This window comes from Chlorocebus sabaeus, chromosome 11 (assembly GCF_047675955.1).
Source record: "Chlorocebus sabaeus isolate Y175 chromosome 11, mChlSab1.0.hap1, whole genome shotgun sequence".
Taxonomy (NCBI): domain Eukaryota; kingdom Metazoa; phylum Chordata; class Mammalia; order Primates; family Cercopithecidae; genus Chlorocebus; species Chlorocebus sabaeus.
The window spans coordinates 117,924,558-117,942,412 of NC_132914.1; the positions used below are offsets into that span (position 1 = coordinate 117,924,558).

At 54.6% G+C, this 17,855-nt stretch overlaps 1 protein-coding gene across 2 annotated transcripts; it reads left to right on the plus strand.

Annotated features, from left to right (window-relative positions):
* Positions 1-1,966: 1,966 nt before the first annotated feature.
* On the plus strand, positions 1,967-16,745 carry ACADS (acyl-CoA dehydrogenase short chain). Of its 2 annotated transcripts, none has more exons than XM_073021146.1 (10): positions 1,967-2,109; positions 3,209-3,372; positions 11,743-11,892; positions 12,116-12,227; positions 12,809-12,948; positions 15,006-15,176; positions 15,259-15,396; positions 15,542-15,637; positions 15,861-15,917; positions 16,017-16,745. In XM_073021146.1, the coding sequence occupies exons 1-10, from the start codon at positions 2,064-2,066 to the stop codon at positions 16,167-16,169; spliced, it is 1,227 nt and encodes a 408-aa protein (XP_072877247.1). In that variant the 5' UTR covers positions 1,967-2,063; the 3' UTR covers positions 16,170-16,745. The 2 variants fall into 2 exon arrangements, with proteins under 2 accessions (XP_072877247.1, XP_008003158.1); XM_008004967.3 differs by lacking the exon at positions 12,809-12,948 and adding an exon at positions 12,598-12,749 and having other exon boundaries at positions 1,973-2,109.
* The last annotated feature ends 1,110 nt before the right edge of the window (positions 16,746-17,855 follow it).

Below are 17,855 nucleotides of genomic sequence, written 5' to 3' on the forward strand. Positions count from 1 at the left end.
AGTAGTTTAACTAGAGTATAGCTGGCTTCTAGAGTGATTGAGGAATTGTACTGGACTTTAGGCTTAATATTTCTGCTTTGTATTTTTCTAGGGTGAGTGGCTTTGTAAATTGAAAGTTTACATGCACATTTTAAAGGTAGGCTTTTTTTTTTTTTTCTTTTGAGATGGTGTTTCACTCTTTTTGCCCAGGCTGGAGTGCGATGGCACGATGGTGGCATTGCACTCCAGCCTGGGCAAAAAGAGTGCAGTGGTGGCTTACTGCACCCTTTGCCTCCCGGATTCAAGTTATTCTCCTGCCTCAGCATCCCAAGTAGCTGGGATTACAGGCATGTGCCACCACACCCGGCTAATTCTGTATTTTTGGTAGAGACAGGGTTTCCCCATGTTGGCCAGGCTGGTTTCGAACTCCTGACCTCAGGTGACCAACCCGCCTCGGCCTCCCAAAGTGCTGGGATTACAGGTGTGAGCCACTGTGCCTGGCCGTAAAAGTAGGCGTATAAGGAATACTTTACAGTAAAATTTACCTCACTTAAGAGTACCGATGCATTTTGACAAATGAATACTCTTATTACCCATCACAATCATGATATAGGACATTTCCATCGTGCCCACTTAGAAAGTTCCTGAGTTCCTTGTGTTTGCAGCCAGGTGCCTTCTCCTACTTTAGCCTCTTGCAACCACTATCTGATTCTGTCTCTATTGGAAAACTTGGATGCTTTTAAAATGAAATTTCACATTCATATTTACAGTCACAATTCTCAAGAGTCTCATTTAGATGCTCTGTGGCAACTGAAGCAATTATTGGCCTCTGCTTACAAACACAACTCACTCATTTCTCCCTTTTCTCCTGCTTTTTCATCGTTTCTTCCACCCAGGGCTGGTGCCCAGGTGGGATGACTGAAAGGTGAGGAAGCCCTTAGAGCATTTGCCAATGGGAATCATTCATTTGACTTTAAAGTACTGAGAATTTAGAGGCGTTCTTTTAAATGCATTATTTAAAAAGAAAGGTAACACATTAAGGACTTTGCTGCATCTTTTGATTGGTTTTCCTCTAGGAAGTAGTGACCGAGGTTTCCACTTTCCTCCAAGAGGAAGAGACAATTTTTGGCAAATAGGTCAATGCTGGGAATATCCTGACTGGCTGAGTGTTGGGAAAGAAAGGCAGTTGGAGGGATATTTGGGTTCCTGGGAAGGCGTGGGTGGTGCCCAGGAGGCTAGGGGAGTCAGAATCACACTTGCACAGGAGAAGACCCTTATGGGACAAGTAAAATCAGTGTAGTTTCTTGGGCAGGGCAAAGGCGTCCTGATGAGGATACTAGGGGTCAAATGTGTGGCTGGGCTCTGCCCCAATCAGGAATGAGACAGGACTAAAGTGGAACCAGAGGAGTAGCAGCAAGACACAAGACAAGGTCCTTGAGCTTCTTGGAGCGAGTGGGGGAAGCAGATAATTTCAGATGCAAAGTGCCTTGAATAAACAGAACGAAAGAGAGAGAGCCAGTGGGGGAGAAATGGCCTGGTGTGGTCAGAGCAGGCCTCCATGAGACCTGAATGAAGAGGGGGCATTCCAGACAAAGGGAACAGTGATCACAGAGGCCCCGAGTCAGGAACCAGCTAAGGGTCTTAGAGAAGAGCTGCCTCGTAAAGCTGAGCAACAATAACCAGGGAACGGTGGGCATGGGCCCTGATAGCCAAGGCAGGTCTTGGCTTTTTAAGCCATAGAATTGGATTTTAGGAGGGATAGGCCCGCCGACAAAGCCAACAAAGTTTTAAGCCGAAGATCGCTATCTTATTTATGCTTTGAAAAGACCTCTGGCCTTTCTGCGAAGCTCTATCCTTAGCTTTGTCTTGTTAGCATTTTGATTAACGAATGAGGGCACAAACAGCCAGCTGACCAACCACGCGCGCAGTCGAGCGTCGGTTCCTTGCCTTGGGAGGGACCCACTGGAGGCCCCGCCCCCGAGGCCCTACTGGCGTGGCCTCTGCCGCGGGTCCCGCCCCCCAGCCGTCCGGAACAGCGCGCTCGCCGCGGGAGGTCGTGAAGCCTGGGGCCGTGTTTGCCGCCTATGGCCGCCGCGCTGCTCGCCCGGGCCTCTGGCCCTGTCCGCAGAGGTGAGTGCGCTCGGGCTCCGCACGGCGGGGCTGCGGCCCGCGCCTGGCCCAGCGGGCGGAGGTCCTGGTGGCCGGCTCTATCCGAGCCGCTGGCAGGCGGAGCCCCGCTCCGGGAGCGTTCACGGCCTTTGCCCCAGTTCTGCTGCTCCTCGCGCCGGACCAGCCCGGCCCTTTAGGCGTCCCCGGTTCCTGCGCAGACCCCTAGCCCCCCGATTGACCCCAGCCGCCAGCCAAGTTCTCAGGGCTGCATCCATATCTCCCTCCCCTCATTTCACCCCCACTAGAGGTTCAGGGTGCGCCCTTCCGGAGCCAGGCCTGGGATTGAACCAGACCCGCATCTGTGACCTTGGGCAAGACAGCCCCTCTCAGCCTCAGTTGGCCCTTGTGTAAAATGCCCACAGAGAATATCAGAGTTGTTGGGAGGATTAAATCACAGGGTATGTAAAGTACTTCATGCCTGGCGTCTAACAGGTGCTCCACAAATGCTCGTTCTTGCTGGTTAATACAGTACCTTTCCCATATTACACGTCTCCAGCTGTAGCAGCCGTGACACATATAGCCAGAGCTTCCTTTGCCTGGCCTGAATTACAAGACGAACGCTACTGAGAACTGTATTAAGTGCTAGTTAGGCTTTCTTTAATCTTTGCACTCCCAGTAGCGGAATTCTATTTTCCTCCACTTGTTATAGAAACGAAGGCTCAGTGACGTTTAAAACCCTTGCCTAAGGTCACAGAGCTGAGGTCTTATTACTGAGGACTGAAGGATGTCGTGTATGGAAATGTCTAGTGAGTATACTAAGCATTCAGTTAGTAGGGGGCTTTCAGTGGCAGCCATGGACACTTTGGGCTGACAGTTCTTTGTTGTGGGGGCTGTCCTCTGCCTGGTAGGATGTTCAGCAGGGATCCCAGGCCCCTATCCACTGGGTCCCAATTGCATTTCCCTCCTCTAGGTGAGACTACTAAAACTGGCTCCAGACATTGCCACATGTCCCTTGGAGGGCACAACCCTCTCTGGTGGAGAACCACTGAGTTAGTGGGTCACTAGGATTCTTTGAGACCTCCTGCCTCCTCCTTCCACTCACTTCTGCCCTTGCTGGCAGCTCTCTGTCCTAGGGCCTGGCGGCAGTTACACACCATCTACCAGTCTGTGGAGCTGCCTGAGACACACCAGATGTTGCTCCAGACATGCCGGGACTTTGCAGAGAAGGAGTTGTTTCCCATTGCAGCCCAGGTGGATAAGGAACATCTCTTCCCAGCTGCTCAGGTGAAAATGCAACCTCAGCAGCCCATGATGGCGGTCTGCCTCTGTTCCTGGATGAGTGGTGGCAATGACAGCGGCACTTGGACTCCGGTAGAGGAACCCCAAAGCAGGGCCTGGAACCCAGAAAATGCTCTGGAAGTTTCCCTTGTCCAGCCTGTGGCCAGTAGCCAGTACTTAACTTCTGGAACAACAGTAATATGTGGTGGATGGTCAGTTGCTTGCTGTGTGTCAGCCACTGTGCTCATTCTAATAGTGCTTTTAGGGTGCTTGGCATGCGCTAGGCCCTGTTCTTGAGATGGGTTATCCCATCTGTTCCTCACAACAGTCCTGTGAGGTGAAGGTACTATTCTTATTTATTTATTTTTTTGAGACAGAGTTTCACTCTTGTGGCTCAGGCTGGAGTGCAATGGTGCGACCTCGCCTCACTGCAGCCTCCGCCTCCCGAGTTCAGGTGATTCTTCTGCCTCAGCCTCCCAAGTAGCTGGGATTACAGGCATGCACCACTATGCTCAGCTAATTTTGTATTTTTAGTAGAGACGGGATTTCACCATGTTGGCCAGGCTCCTGACCTCAGGTGGTCTGCCTGCCTTGGCCTCCCAAAGTGCTGGGATTACAGGTGTGAGACACCATGCCCGGCCAAAGGTACTATTATTATATACCCCATGGACTCAGACTTGTGAACAAGGTAAATAATGTACCCAGGATCATGGAGCTCATCAGCTGCAGCCTGCTTGATTTGTTTTCTTTTTTATTTACTTATTATTTATTTATTTATTTTGAGATGGACTCTTACTCTGTTGCCCAGGCTGGAGGTCAGTGACGCAATCTCGGCTCACTGCACCCTCTGCCAGGATCTTGAGTTCAAGTGATTCTCCTGCCTCAGCCCCCAGTAGCTGGGATTAGGCGGCTGCCACCACACCCAGCTAGTTTTTGTACTTTTATTAGAGATGGGGTTTCTCCATGTTGGCCAGGCTGGTCTTGAACTCCTGACCTTAGGTGATCTGCCTGCCTTAGCTTCCCGAAGTGCTGGGATTGCAGGCGTGAGCCACCGCGCCCAGCCTGCTTGAACTGTTTTTTGCCCTGAGTTTCCCATCAGCGCACTCCCTCCCGTGCCATTGTGTGCTTCCATTTGCATTCAGTCTGTCTGCAGCTACGCATTGAAGACGTTACTGCCGTACACTCTGGCCTAGTAAGATATCCAGCACCTGGTGTAAACACTCAGTAGTAGATAGCTGTTTAGTTAATGTTTTGTGAAAAGTCAGACCTCTCTGGCCTCTTCTCCTTGTCTGTTTTTTTTTTTTTAATTTTAATTTTAATTTATTTTTTATTAAAAAATGTTTTTGAGAGTCTTGCTCTGTTGCCAGATTGGAGTGCAGTGGCGCAATCTTGGCTCACTGCAGACTCCACCTCCTGGGTTCAAGCAATTCTCCTGCCTCAGCCTCCTGAGTAGCATGCTGCCACGCCCGGCTAATTTTTTGTATTTCGGTAGAGATGGGGTTTCACCATGTTGCCCAGGCTAGTCTCAAACTCCTGAGCTCAGGCAATCTGCCCGCCTCGGCCTCCCAAAGTGCTGGGATTACAGGTGTGAGCCACCGCGCCCGGCCTTGAAAATGAGTTTTAAAAGGGACTTAAAACATTGTTTTTATATGAGGAACCCACTAACTGTTTCCCAGATACGAAGGCAGCAGGTGCTGCAGGCTTGCTTTGTCTGTCACTGCTGGGAAAGGGGTCTTATACCCTTTCTTACGGTTTCTCTTGGGAGTCTGGAGACCACCAGGCTCAGCCTCGTCAGTGCTGCTGCCTCTTCTCAGGGTGCAGGTCCGGGTTGCTGGGTCACAGACACTAGGAACCAAGAGTGACCATTGCAGGGGGCTCTAGGAGGCCACCCCTTGATATAGCTCTGAAGGTCAGGCCTCCCTCTGTAGAAAATACTAAAATATTGGGACTGGGGTGAGCCTGGCTGCTGTTAGTCAATTACCATCAATTTACATAGGTCAGAAATGACGGACAAACTTGAACCCATTTTTTTTTTTCCCTAGGCTGCTTTGCTTTGCTTTGCCCCTCCCCTCCCCTCCCCTCCCCTCCCCTCCCCTCTCCTCTCCTCTTTTCGAGATGGAGTCTCACTCTGTCCCCCAGGCTGGAGTGCAGTGGTGTAATCTTGGCTCACTGCAGCCTCTGTCTCCTAGGTTCAAGCTATTCTCCTGCCTCAACCTCTCAGGTAGCTGGGACTATAGGCGCCCGCCACCACGCCCAGCTAATTTTTGTATTTTTAGTAGAGGCTGGGTTCCACCATGTTGGCCAGGCTGGTCTTGAACTCCTGACCTCAGGTGACCTGGCTGCCTCGGCCTCCCAAAGTGCTGGGATTACAGGCGTGAGCCACCGTTTAATTATATTTTGGGTTTCTTCTTTTTGCCTATCTCGTCTCTTCCATCTCCTGCCACCGCTTTTTCCTTCCCTCAGTTCTGGTCTCCCTGTCTCTTTTTCAGGAGGCCCTTTAACGAGTGCACATTACCACAGTTATTGATTTGTCCCCAGTTTTTTTTCTAGAATGTTGCTGTGACTGGCCACAGTATGTTGCCTGAAATCTAGAGATGAATTTTATAGTGAGAAAGCCTGGGAAACAGCCCCTGTCACCGCTGATAAAATGGGGTGAGGTGACTGTGTCCAGGCTCTGGGATGGGGTGGACAAGGCTGTGCTCTCATGTGCTGCCCCAGAGCGGCGCTCCTCTCTTTTGAAATTTGCTGTCTCAACACCAGAGTGGGAGTGAGCAGAACTGCCATGTCTTTCACAGACAGAGGTAGATGCTTTATTTTTTAAATTATTTTTGTGTGTGTGTGACGGAGTCTCGCTCTGTCCCCAGGCTGGAGTACAGTGGTGCGATCTCGGTTCGCTGCAGCCTCCTCTGCCTCCCGGGTTCAAGCAATTTTCCTGCCTCAGCGTCCCAAGTAGCTGGGATTACAGGCACACACCACCATACCCAACTAATTTTTGTATTTTTAGTAGAGACGGGGTTTCACCATGTTGGCCAGGCTGGTCTCGAACTCTTGACTTTGTGATTCGCACGCCTGGGCCTCCCAAAGTTCTGGGATTACAGGTGTGAGCCACCACGCCCAGCTGGTAGATGCTGTAAAAGAAAATGCTGATGGTGAGAAAGGAGGGAGGACAGGAGCTGGGTGAAAATTGAGGGTGACAGTATACGCTAGTGAGGTCCTTCGGGGGCGGGAATTGTGAATTCCTACAACTTTTGATTCTAGCTCGTTGAGAAGTGTTGCATTAGCCAGAGGGAGGTGGTGCTGTGTAGAAAGGAGGAGGCTGGGGTTCTGTCTTGCCTCCTGGTGGCCTAGACCTGGCCACTGATGCCACACACCCTTTCTGTGTGAATTCCCTCATTTGTAAGAGGAATACGGGGTCATCCTCACTTTGCTACCTGTCAGGATATGTGACCAAGCATTTTAGGTGAGTATGAGGAACTGAACGCACCTAGGAGAGTTTCATCCTTTTACTCTCTTTCTGGGAATTTGGGTGCCCACTATGTTTCTGGGGATGAGATGGAGTTACGAAGCGATTGGCTCATGCGCCATTTATTCCAGGGTTTTATACCAACAAGCTCTGGGGTGAAAAGGAGGGCGTGTCTCTGTGTCCGGGGAGATCTGAAGGTTCTTGGAGGGTGGGGCGGCTTGAGCTCGTTTAGCCTCATTCTGTCTCGCTGGCGGGCTAGAGAAAGAGGCTTTCGGAGAGGTTCATGCGCAGGCCTGACCGTGAGTCTTGGACACCTGCATATTCATTTTTGTTTTGTTTTTGTTTTTTTGAGACAGGGCCTCCCTGTCACTCAGGCTGGAGTGCAGTGACACAAACACAGCTCACTGCAACCTCGACCTCCTGGGCTCAAGCGATCCTCATGCCTCAGCTCCTGCAGTAGCTGGGACCACAGGTGTCCACCACCATGCCTGGCTCATTTATTTTTATTTTTATTAATTTTTTGTGGAGATGGGGTCTCGCCATGTTGGTGAAGCTGGTCTCAAACGCCCGGACTCAGGTGATCCTCCTACCTCTGTCTCCCAAAGTGCTGGGATTACAGGCCTGAGCTACCACACCCTTTTAAAAATTTTTTTTAATTAAAAAGTTTTCTTTTAGAAACAGGGGTATCACCATGTTGGCCAGGCTGGATTTGAACGCCTGGGCTTAAGTGATTCTCCTGCCCTATCCGCCTCCTGAGTCACTGGAGACCTGCGTATTTCTAGCACTTAGAGTATTGTCCGGCAGCAGAGGTGTTCCTTAATAAAATAGTTGTTTTTTTTTGTTTTTTTTTGAGGCGGAGCCTTGCTCTGTTGCCCAGGCTGGAGTACAGTGGCATGGTCTCGGCTCACTGCAATCTCTGCCTTCTGGGTTCAAACGATTCTACTGCCTCAGCCTCCCAAGTAGCTGGGATTACAAGCGCCCACTACCACGCCTGGCTAATTTTTGTATTTTTAGTAGAGATGGGGTTTTACCATGTTGGCCAGGTTGGTCTCGAACTTCTGACCTTGTGATCTGCTTGCCTTGGCCTCCCAAAGTGCTGGGATTACAGGCATGAGCCACTGCACCCAGCCTTTTTTTTTTTTTTTTTTTTTTGAGACAGAGTCTCCCTCTGTTGCCCAGGCTGGAGTGCACTGTGCGATCTCAGCTCACTGCAACGTCCGCGTCCCAGATTCAAGTGATTCCCGTGCCTCAGCCTCCCAAGTAGCTGGGATTATGGGCATCCACCACTACGCTGAGCTAATGTTTTGTATTTTTAGTAGGGACGGGGTTTTGCCATGTTGGCCAGACTGGTCTCGAACTCCTGACCTCAGGTGATCCACCCACCTCAGCTCCCAAAGTGCTGGGAATACAAGCATGAGCCACCACGCCTGGCAAAGTACTCTGAAGTGTGGGCTAGAAAAGTGTTCTGTTCAGAGGCCACGTTTGTGCTGCCGCAGGTCTGCGTCTCCAGGTCCTCTTCCCAGTGAAATGCAGCAGAAAGCACTCTCCCTTGGACTTCCCCCTTCCCCAGTTGTTTCCTGCCTGCTAAAATGGTGCCTATTCTGAGCAGGCCTCCCCCTCCCCAGGTGTGTGGTGGCCACAGAATGATCTTCTTTTTAGTAATTCTCAAAATGATACCTCGCTGGTAGCTCTGAGTTCCCATTTGTCACTGTGGATGAGTTTCCTATTGCTGCTGTAACAAATGACCACAAACCCTGTGGCTTAAAGCAATACAGATATATTCTCTGACAGTTCAAGACCAGCCTGGGCAACATAGCAAGACCCCATCTCCATCAAAAATAAAATGGAAAAAACAAAACAAAATCATGGCAGCCACTTGATGATAAATGCCGTTCACCAGTTACTCAACCTGAGTCAGGAATCCAGTGTGGGTCCCACAGTGCTAAATCAAGGCATTGGCAGGACTGAGTTCCTTCTGGAGGCTCTGGGGTAATCCGCTCCTGTCTTTTCCAGTTCTAGAGGCTGCCTGCATTCCTTCCTGCCAGAGTTCCTGGCTCTGCTTCCGTCGTCACCTCTCCTCCTCTGAGTCTGTGTCTGTCTTTCCCTTACAAAGACCCTGTGATGACACTGGGCTACTCTGATCATCCAGAATAACCCTCACATCTCCAGATGCTTCACTTACGTGTGGAAAGTCCTTGTTGCCACGGAAGGGAACGTACTCACGGGGCCTGGGATTGGGATGGGGACATCTTGGGGGGTTGCTGTCCTGCTGCCTTCCACACACTGGCCTCCTTCCCAGCTTCTCTGCCCTCTGACTGCAGCACAGCATCTACCTGGGGGCCACAGAGCTTGATGTGCACTTGCGGGGGTCATAGCTCAAGCCTCTCAGCATACACGTTTATGCCCCACATGTGGTATGCGTGGGAGACTCAGAGATGAGGACGGCCTTCCCCCGTGGTTAGAGTCTCACAAGCGAGTTTCCCATGGGGACAGTTCAAGGAGGAATCAAGCAGTTTTACAGAGGTACACACGGATTGTCACGGAAGTGCTGCAGGCTCCTAGGTGGCCCCTGTTTTCCATATGTTATTATCTAAGTAAGAACCAGGCTTGGTGTGGTGGTTCATGCCTCTAATAGCACGAGGGAGGCTGAGGCAGGAGGATCACTTGAGCCAGGATTTCGATACCAGCTTGGACAACATAGTGAGACCCTGTCTCTAAAACACAATAATTTTTTTTTTTTTTTTTTTGAGACGGTCTCGCTGTGTCACCTAGGCTGGAGTGCAGTGGCGTGCTCTCAGCTCACTGCAACCTCTTCCTCCCAGGTTCAAGCAATTCTCCTGCCTCAGCCTCCTGAGTAGCTGGGATTATAGGCACCTGCCACGACGCCTGGATAATTTTTATATTTTTTGTAGAGACATGGTTTTCACCACGTTGGCCAGGCTGTTCTCGAACTCCTGGCTTCAAATGATCTACCCATCTTGGCTTTCCAAAGTGCTGAGATTCTTTGGGAGGCTGAGGCAGGTGAATCACCTGAGGTCAGGAGTTCAAGAACAGCCTGGCTAACGTGGTGAAACCCAGTCTCTACCAAAAATATAAAAAACTAGCCGGGCGTAGTGGTGGGCGCCTGTAATCCCAGCTACTTGGGAGGCTGAGGCAGGAGAATTGCTTGAACCCAGGAGGTGGAGGTTGCAGTGAGCTGAGATCATGCCACTGCACTCCAGCCTGGGTGACAAAGCGAGACCGTCTCAAAACAAAACAAAACAAAACAAAACAAGGTGCTGGGATTACAGGTGTAATCCACCGCGCTCAGTCCTAAAAAAAAAAAAAAAAAAAGGAACTTGGCAGCCACTTGATGCTAAATGCTGTCCACCAATAACTCAGCCTGGGCCAGGTGCTGAGCTCTACATTTCATGTATATTATCTCAGTCAGGCCTCAGAACAGTCCTTTGAGGTGAGTACCATTTTGGGGAAGGAGAAAGTAAAACTTTTATATTCACAGGAGTTAACATTTATTATAGAAAAACAAGAACATATTAGCAAACATTCTTATTTATGTAAGTCACTGTAGTATAAGAACATGGTTGAGGCCAGGTGTGGTGGCTCACGCCTGTAATCCCAGCACTTTGGGAGGCCGAGGTAGGTGGATCACGAGGTCAGGAGTTCAAGACCAGACTGCCCAATATAGTGAAAACCTGTCTCTACTAAAAATACAAAAATCAGCTGGGCGTGGTGCTGGGCATCTGTAATCCCAGCTACTCGGGAGGCTGAGGCAGAGAATTGCTTGAACCTGGGAGGAAGAGGTTGCAGTGAGCTGAGATCACACCATTGCACTCCAGCCTGGGCAACAGAGCGAGACTCTGTCACAAAAATAAAATAAAATATAAAATAAAATGAAATAACATGGTTGCAGGAGTGAAATTGTATAAAAGGGCTGGTGAAAAGCAATGGTTCCCCTCCCTGTCCCCGTCCCTCTCCCTGCTCTCCCAGAGGTAAGTGGTTTTCCTTGTTCCTTTTTGAAGTTAGGTAGATTCTGTTGTGGTCCACATTTCCCACATTACTCACCTGAGAGTAATAATACTATTGTTTTGTTTTTGGTAGAGATGGGGTCTTGCTATGTTGCCCAGACTGGTCTTGAACTTCTGGCCTCAAGCAATCCCCTCACCTTGGCCTCCCAAAGTGCTGGGATTACAGGTGTGATCACTGCTCCTGGCCCGCTCTTAATATTATTATTCCTCAGAATTCAGAGTCCCAAGCTCTTTGCCTTCGTTCATTCTCTCACTGGCCTTGGGCATGTGGCAGTGAGCCAGAGTACACACAGTCTCTGCCCTCGTGGTGAGGGCAAAAGACCTTAATCCAGAGAAGCACGTTCATCCCTGAGAAATTCCAGCCACAGAGGTGCTGCGGGAGAGGGACTGAAGGATTTGACTCAGCGAGGCTGGAGGTGGCAGCCCAAAGCAGTGAGGCCTGAGCTGCGATCAGGAGAGGAGGGGCGATAGCCAGCTGATGGATAGGAGGCGGCATGTGCAGAGGCCCTGTGGCGGGGAGGGGGTGTGTGTGTGGATGTGCAGAGGGGGCTGGATGAAGGTCAGTGTGGCTTACGCTGTCCTGCTCCTTACCTCTGAGTTTCCTGAAAGCATTCTGTGCCTTCTGCCTGCTCGCTGCTGTGGCTGTGGACGGAGCGGGGAACAGGCGTGGAGGCGGGGGCAGGACAGCTTGAATGAGTAGTGTCGTCATACAGACCTCAGTGGGAATGGGTCTTCAGCATCTGGACTTGGGGATCCCCTGTGGGTGGCTGGGGTCACATGGCCTGAATTTCTGCAGGCACTGCCTTGGGGGCAGGAGGGTTTGGGCTTGGGGAGGGTGGACTCACCCCCAGCAGCTGCCCATGCCGTGCTGTCCTTCCCTGTGCCCAGGTGAAGAAGATGGGCGGGCTCGGGCTTCTGGCCATGGACGTGCCCGAGGAGCTTGGTGGTGCCGGCCTTGATTACCTGGCCTACGCCATCGCCATGGAGGAGATCAGCCGCGGCTGCGCCTCCACTGGAGTCATCATGAGTGTCAACAACGTGAGCCGCCCTGCCCCAGGCCCCTGGGACACATGGGTGGAGGGAGGCTCCTGTGAGCAGGCAGACTCTGGCCTCGGCTCCCAGGCCTGATCTCTCTGGAGACGTCACAGGCCTTGGTCCTACTGGATAGGCTCTGGAGAGAACAGGCCCTGAGGTGCAGCCCGCAGGTGAGCAGGATGCACCTGGGTCTGGGGCCTCCGACCGCTCCCCGCTCTCCCCCTAGTCTCTCTACCTGGGGCCCATCTTGAAGTTTGGCTCCAAGGAGCAGAAGCAGAAGTGGGTCACGCCTTTCACCAGCGGTGACAAAATTGGCTGCTTTGCCCTCAGCGAACCAGGTACCTGCCCTGTCCTCTCACTCTGTCCTTAGGGTGACAGGCCCAGAGGGGGAGGAGAGGAAGGTGCTGGGCCAACTGCCCACTGCTTCAGAGGCCAGAGGGGAGGCTCCCTGTGTGGTTGGTGGGGTGAGCACTTTTGCCACCACGGCGCTGGAAGGAAAATTGCCTTCGGGTCCCCTGGTTTAAGACGCCCAATTCCTGCACACCCCCTTTGCTTTCTGGGCCCGTCACTGAGAGCTTTGGGACCCTCATCTTTGGAGCCCGAGTCATAGGGTTTCATGCCCACCAGCAGAGGGTGTGGAGCGAGTGAGGCTGGTGCCCTCAGGTTGTGTGGGGTGGGGCCTGCGCTGAGCCCTGAGTCTGTGGGCAGGAAACGGTAGCGATGCAGGAGCTGCGTCCACCACCGCCAGGGCCGAGGGTGACTCGTGGGTCCTGAATGGCACCAAAGCCTGGATCACCAATGCCTGGGAGGCCTCAGCTGCCGTGGTCTTTGCCAGCACAGACAGAGCCCTGCAAAACAAGGTAGGCATCCCAGAGAGGGGTTCAGCCAGATCCTGGGCTGCCGTCATTTCAGTTTCTAGAGCCTTCTCTCCTCGGCCCGACTGGGCCTATTTTTGCTCTAGGGCAAGTGGGCTGTCCCTGTCCCTCCCCAGCTGCCACTGAAGTCTACACCTTCCCCAGAAGTTGGCAGAGGGTGTCAGGGCTTGAGCTTCCGAGGGAGGTTGGGAGGGGACCGGGTTGGTGTTGGATGTGCTGGTGTGAGGGTGTGATGGTGTGAGGGTGTGCTGGTGTGAAGGTGTGCTGGTGTGAGGGTGTGCTGGTGTGAGGGTGTGCGGGTGTGCTGGTGTGAGGGTGTGCTGGTGTGAGGGTGTGATGGTGTGAGGGTGTGCTGGTGTGAGGGTGTGAGGGTGTGCTGGTCTGAGGGTGTGCTGGTGTGAGGGTGTGCTGGTGTGAGGGTGTGAGGGTGTGCTGGTGTGAGGGTGTGTTGGTGTGAGGGTGTGCTGGTGTGAGGGTGTGCTGGTGTGAGGGTGTGAGGGTGTGCTGGTGTGAGGGTGTGCGGGTGTGCTGGTGTGAGGGTGTGTGGGTGTGCTGGTGTGAGGGTGTGAGGGTGTGCTGGTGTGAGGGTGTGCTGGTGTGAGGGTGAGAGGGTGTGCTGGTGTGAGGGTGTGAGGGTGTGTTGGTGTGAGGGTGTGCTGGTGTGCTGGTGTGAGGGTGTGAGGGTGTGAGGGTGTGCTGGTGTGAGGGTGTGCTGGTGTGAGGGTGTGCTGGTGTGCTGGTGTGAGGGTGTGAGGGTGTGCTGGTGTGAGGGTGTGCTGGTGTGCTAGTGTGAGGGTGTGCTGGTGTGAGGGTGTGCTGGTGTGAGGGTGTGCTGGTGTGAGGGTGTGAGGGTGTGCTGGTGTGAGGGTGTGTTGGTGTGAGGGTGTGCTGGTGTGAGGGTGTGAGGGTGTGCTGGTGTGAGGGTGTGCTGGTGTGCTGGTGTGAGGGTGTGCTGGTGTGAGGGTGTGCTGGTGTGAGGGTGTGAGGGTGTGCTGGTGTGAGGGTGTGCTGGTGTGCTGGTGTGAGGGTGTGCTGGTGTGAGGGTGTGCTGGTGTGCTGGTGTGAGGGTGTGCTGGTGTGAGGGTGTGCTGGTGTGAGGGTGTGCTGGTGTGAGGGTGTGAGGGTGTGCTGGTGTGAGGGTGTGAGGGTGTGCTGGTGTGAGGGTGTGCTGGTGTGAGGGTGTGTTGGTGTGAGGGTGTGCTGGTGTGAGGGTGTGTTGGTGTGAGAGTGTGCTGGTGTGAGGGTGTGCGGGTGTGAGGGTGTGCTGGTGTGAGGGTGTGCTGGTGTGATGGTGTGAGGGTGTGAGCGTGTGCTGGTGTGAGGGTGTGCTGGTGTGAAGGTGTGAGGGTGTGAGGGTGTGCTGGTGTGAGGGTGTGAGGGTGTGCTGGTGTGAGGGTGTGCTGGTGTGCGGGTGTGAGGGTGTGAGGGTGTGCTGGTGTGAGGGTGTGCTGGTGTGAGGGTGTGAGGGTATGATGGTGTGAGGGTGTGCTGGTGTGAGGGTGTGATGGTGTGAGGGTGTGAGGGTGTGCTGGTGTGAGGGTGTGATGTGTGAGGGTGTGCTGGTGTGCTGGTGTGAGGGTGTGATGGTGTGATGGTGTGAGAGTGTGCTGGTGTGAGGGTGTGATGGTGTGAGGGTGTGAGGGTGTGCTGGTGTGAGGGTGTGAGGGTGTGAGGGTGTGAGGGTGTGATGGTGTGAGGGTGTGAGGGTGTGCTGGTGTGAGGGTGTGATGGTGTGAGGGTGTGAGGGTGTGATGGTGTGAGGGTGTGAGGGTGTGCTGGTGTGAGGGTGTGATGGTGTGAGGGTGTGCTGGTGTGAGGGTGTGAGGGTGTGATGGTGTGAGGGTGTGCTGGTGTGAGGGTGTGCTGGTGTGAGGGTGTGAGGGTGTGCTGGTGTGAGGGTGTGCTGGTGTGAGGGTGTGAGGGTGTGCTGGTGTGAGGGTGTGATGGTGTGAGCATGTGAGGGTGTGCTGGTGTGATGGTGTGAGGGTGTGCTGGTGTGCTGGTGTGATGGTGTGAGCGTGTGAGGGTGTGCTGGTGTGAGGGTGTGAGGGTGTGAGGGTGTGCTGGTGTGAGGGTGTGATGGTGTGAGGATGTGAGGGTGTGCTGGTGTGAGGGTGTGATGGTGTGATGGTGTGCTGGTGTGAGGGTGTGCAGGTGTGCGGGTGTGCTGGTGTGAGGGTGTGCTGGTGTGAGGCTGTGGCTGAGGGGCAGCTCTGAGAAAACCACCGCCTCTCCGTTCAGGGCATCAGTGCCTTCCTGGTCCCCATGCCAACGCCTGGGCTCACGTTGGGGAAGAAGGAAGACAAGCTGGGCATCCGGGGCTCATCTACGGCCAACCTCATCTTTGAGGACTGTCGCATCCCCAAGGACAGCATCCTGGGGGAGCCGGGGATGGGCTTCAAGATAGCCATGGTGAGCCCGGCGGTGGGGGTGGCACCTTGGGGCCAGGCCCGTCCCCCGGCTGGCGGGCCACTGACTAGGGCAGTCCCCACAGCAAACCCTGGACATGGGCCGCATCGGCATCGCCTCCCAGGCCCTGGGCATTGCCCAGACCGCCCTCGATTGTGCTGTGAACTATGCTGAGAATCGCATGGCCTTCGGGGCGCCCCTCACCAAGCTCCAGGTCATCCAGGTAGTGGCAGCTTTAGGAGCTGGGCCTAGAGGCTGGGCAGCGGGCGGGAAGTGTGGCCTCCTGACTGCTCTCTGTCCTCCTTCCCCTCCCTCCTGTCCCTGGAGGGGCAGCTGCTGACCTGTGGTGTGGGGTGGGGCTGTTGCAGTTCAAGTTGGCAGACATGGCCCTGGCCCTGGAGAGTGCCCGGCTGCTGACCTGGCGCGCTGCCATGTTGAAGGATAACAAGAAGCCTTTCATCAAGGTGCCCACAGGGGTCCCCGAGCCATGGCCCAGAATGTGGTGGGCCCAGGGACAGGGGAGAGGTTGGGGCGGATCTCTGCCCCTCGGCCCTGTGGGTTAGAGGTGTGGGCCTGGGGTTTACTGCCCCATGGGGAGGCTCTACAGGCCTCCCCTGCTGAGGTGCTGTGAGCAGGGGTTGGGGGGGTCCCCTCAAGGGAAGGCTCTGACTGTACCCCCATGTTTAGGAGGCAGCCATGGCCAAGCTAGCCGCCTCGGAGGCTGCGACCGCCATCAGCCACCAGGTGAGTGTCCGTGGTGAGCCCTGAGGGGGCCGGCTGCCCCTTCTCCAGCTTTCCCCACGCCGGGTTCTTCTCCCTCCTGAGCCCCTGTTCTTGTCTCAGGCCATCCAGATCCTGGGCGGCATGGGCTATGTGACAGAGATGCCAGCAGAACGGCACTACCGCGATGCCCGTATCACTGAGATCTACGAGGGCACCAGCGAAATCCAGCGGCTGGTGATCGCCGGGCACCTGCTCAGGAGCTACCGGAGCTGAGCCCGTGGCAGGCTGCCCGAGGACTGCGGGAAGGCGTGGGAGCCGGGGCCTCCACCTTGACCCCGGCTCAGAGACTGGGCAGCCCGGCGGGGGCTCCCTGGGGCCCCGGCCCCCTGGACTGGCCGGACGGGCTCAGTGCTGCCACCCGGATCAGACTGCAAGGGAATGAGGCCCTCCGACCATTGGCAGCTCCGCCTCTGGGCCTTTCTGCCTCCTCACCACTGTGCCTCATGTTCCTCACCTGAGTGGCCCTGGCCTCCTGGGGGCGGGGTTGTGGGGGGAGCTGAGTGACACTCAGGGACACCTCAGTTGTGCTCCCGGGGGCCCTGGTGCCCCGGCATGAAGACCCAGTGGGACAGGCCCTTGGTGGGGTCTGTCTTTTCCTTGAGGTCAGAGGTCAGGAGCAGGGCTGGGGTCAGAATGACGAGGCCCAGGGTCCTGGTGTTGGGTAGGCGGTGGGGCTGGGCCATGGAGCTGGCCCGGAGGCCCCTCAGCCCTTCGTAAAGTCTGATGAAGGCAGGGGTGGTGATTCATGTCGTGTGACTGACCGTGGGTAATAAACACACCTGTCCCCCAGTCTGTGTCCTCACCTTCTCCGGGGTGCTCCGGGGAGGGATGGTGGTGTCTCGTCTGCACAGAGGCCCACTCTGACAGCCTCACCCTGTGAGTGTTGGGGGTCTTGGGGACGGGCCTGGCCACCTGGGAGGTTCCCAAGTTCCAGCAGGAGGCCAGGTTGGCCAAGGAGGCAGTTCAGGAATAGGAACTGGGTCCTGCAGGCCTCAGGGAGTGACCCCTGGGCAGGGAGGGTGGGCCAGGCAGGGCCAGCAGGCTAGAAGGGGTTCTCTAGGCAGGACCGGCCTCGAGGCAGGAGGAAGGCAGGCCCCAGATTGCCAGAGTTGGGGAGCAAAGCTGTGGAGACCCCGAGCTCCAGGCAGGAGAACATAGAAGCTTGAAGAGCAGCCATTCTGCTCACTAGCGCACCGAGGGTGGCCCTGGTCCTGGTTCTGGGCAGAGGTGCCCCTGAAGCCGAGGTCCAAGCTCTTAACCCTTTGGGCCAGTGTCGATCTAAGCAGCTGGAAGAGAAAACAGTGAGCAAAGAAAGATTTCAAAGGAGGTAGGGACAGCCCTCTGCCGGGCAGGCAGGGCAGAGAGTCAAACTGGCATTGCTGGGAGGTCTCTGGAGGGAAACAGGAGGGAGACAGATGACTAGGAGCTGTCATCAAAGGGGCACCCAGGAAACCAGAGCCCCTGCTGCGGGTGGAATTTTTTTTTTTTTTTTAAGAGACAGAATCTCACTCTGTCACCCAGGCGGGAGTGCAGTGGCACGACCACAGCTCATCAAAACCTCAACCTCCCAGGCTCAAGTGATCCTCCTGTCTTAGCCTCCCAGGTAACTGGGACTACAGGTGCACACCACCTTGGCCAGCTAATTTTTAAGTGTTTTGCAGAGATGGGGTATTGCTTTGTTGCCCAGGCTGGTCTTGAACTCCTGGGCTCAAGTGATCCTTCCAGCTCGGCCTCCCAAGTGGGGTTTCTGTGCCAGGCGCTGATGCCCCACAGCCGAAGGATGCCTCGCTCTGCAGGGCAGCTCTGCCCTTGACCCTGCCCTGACCTGGGTCTGGTCCAGGGCCCTGGTGAATGGGAGTGGTGCGCTTCCTTGACCGAATTTAGGTCCTGATTTACCCC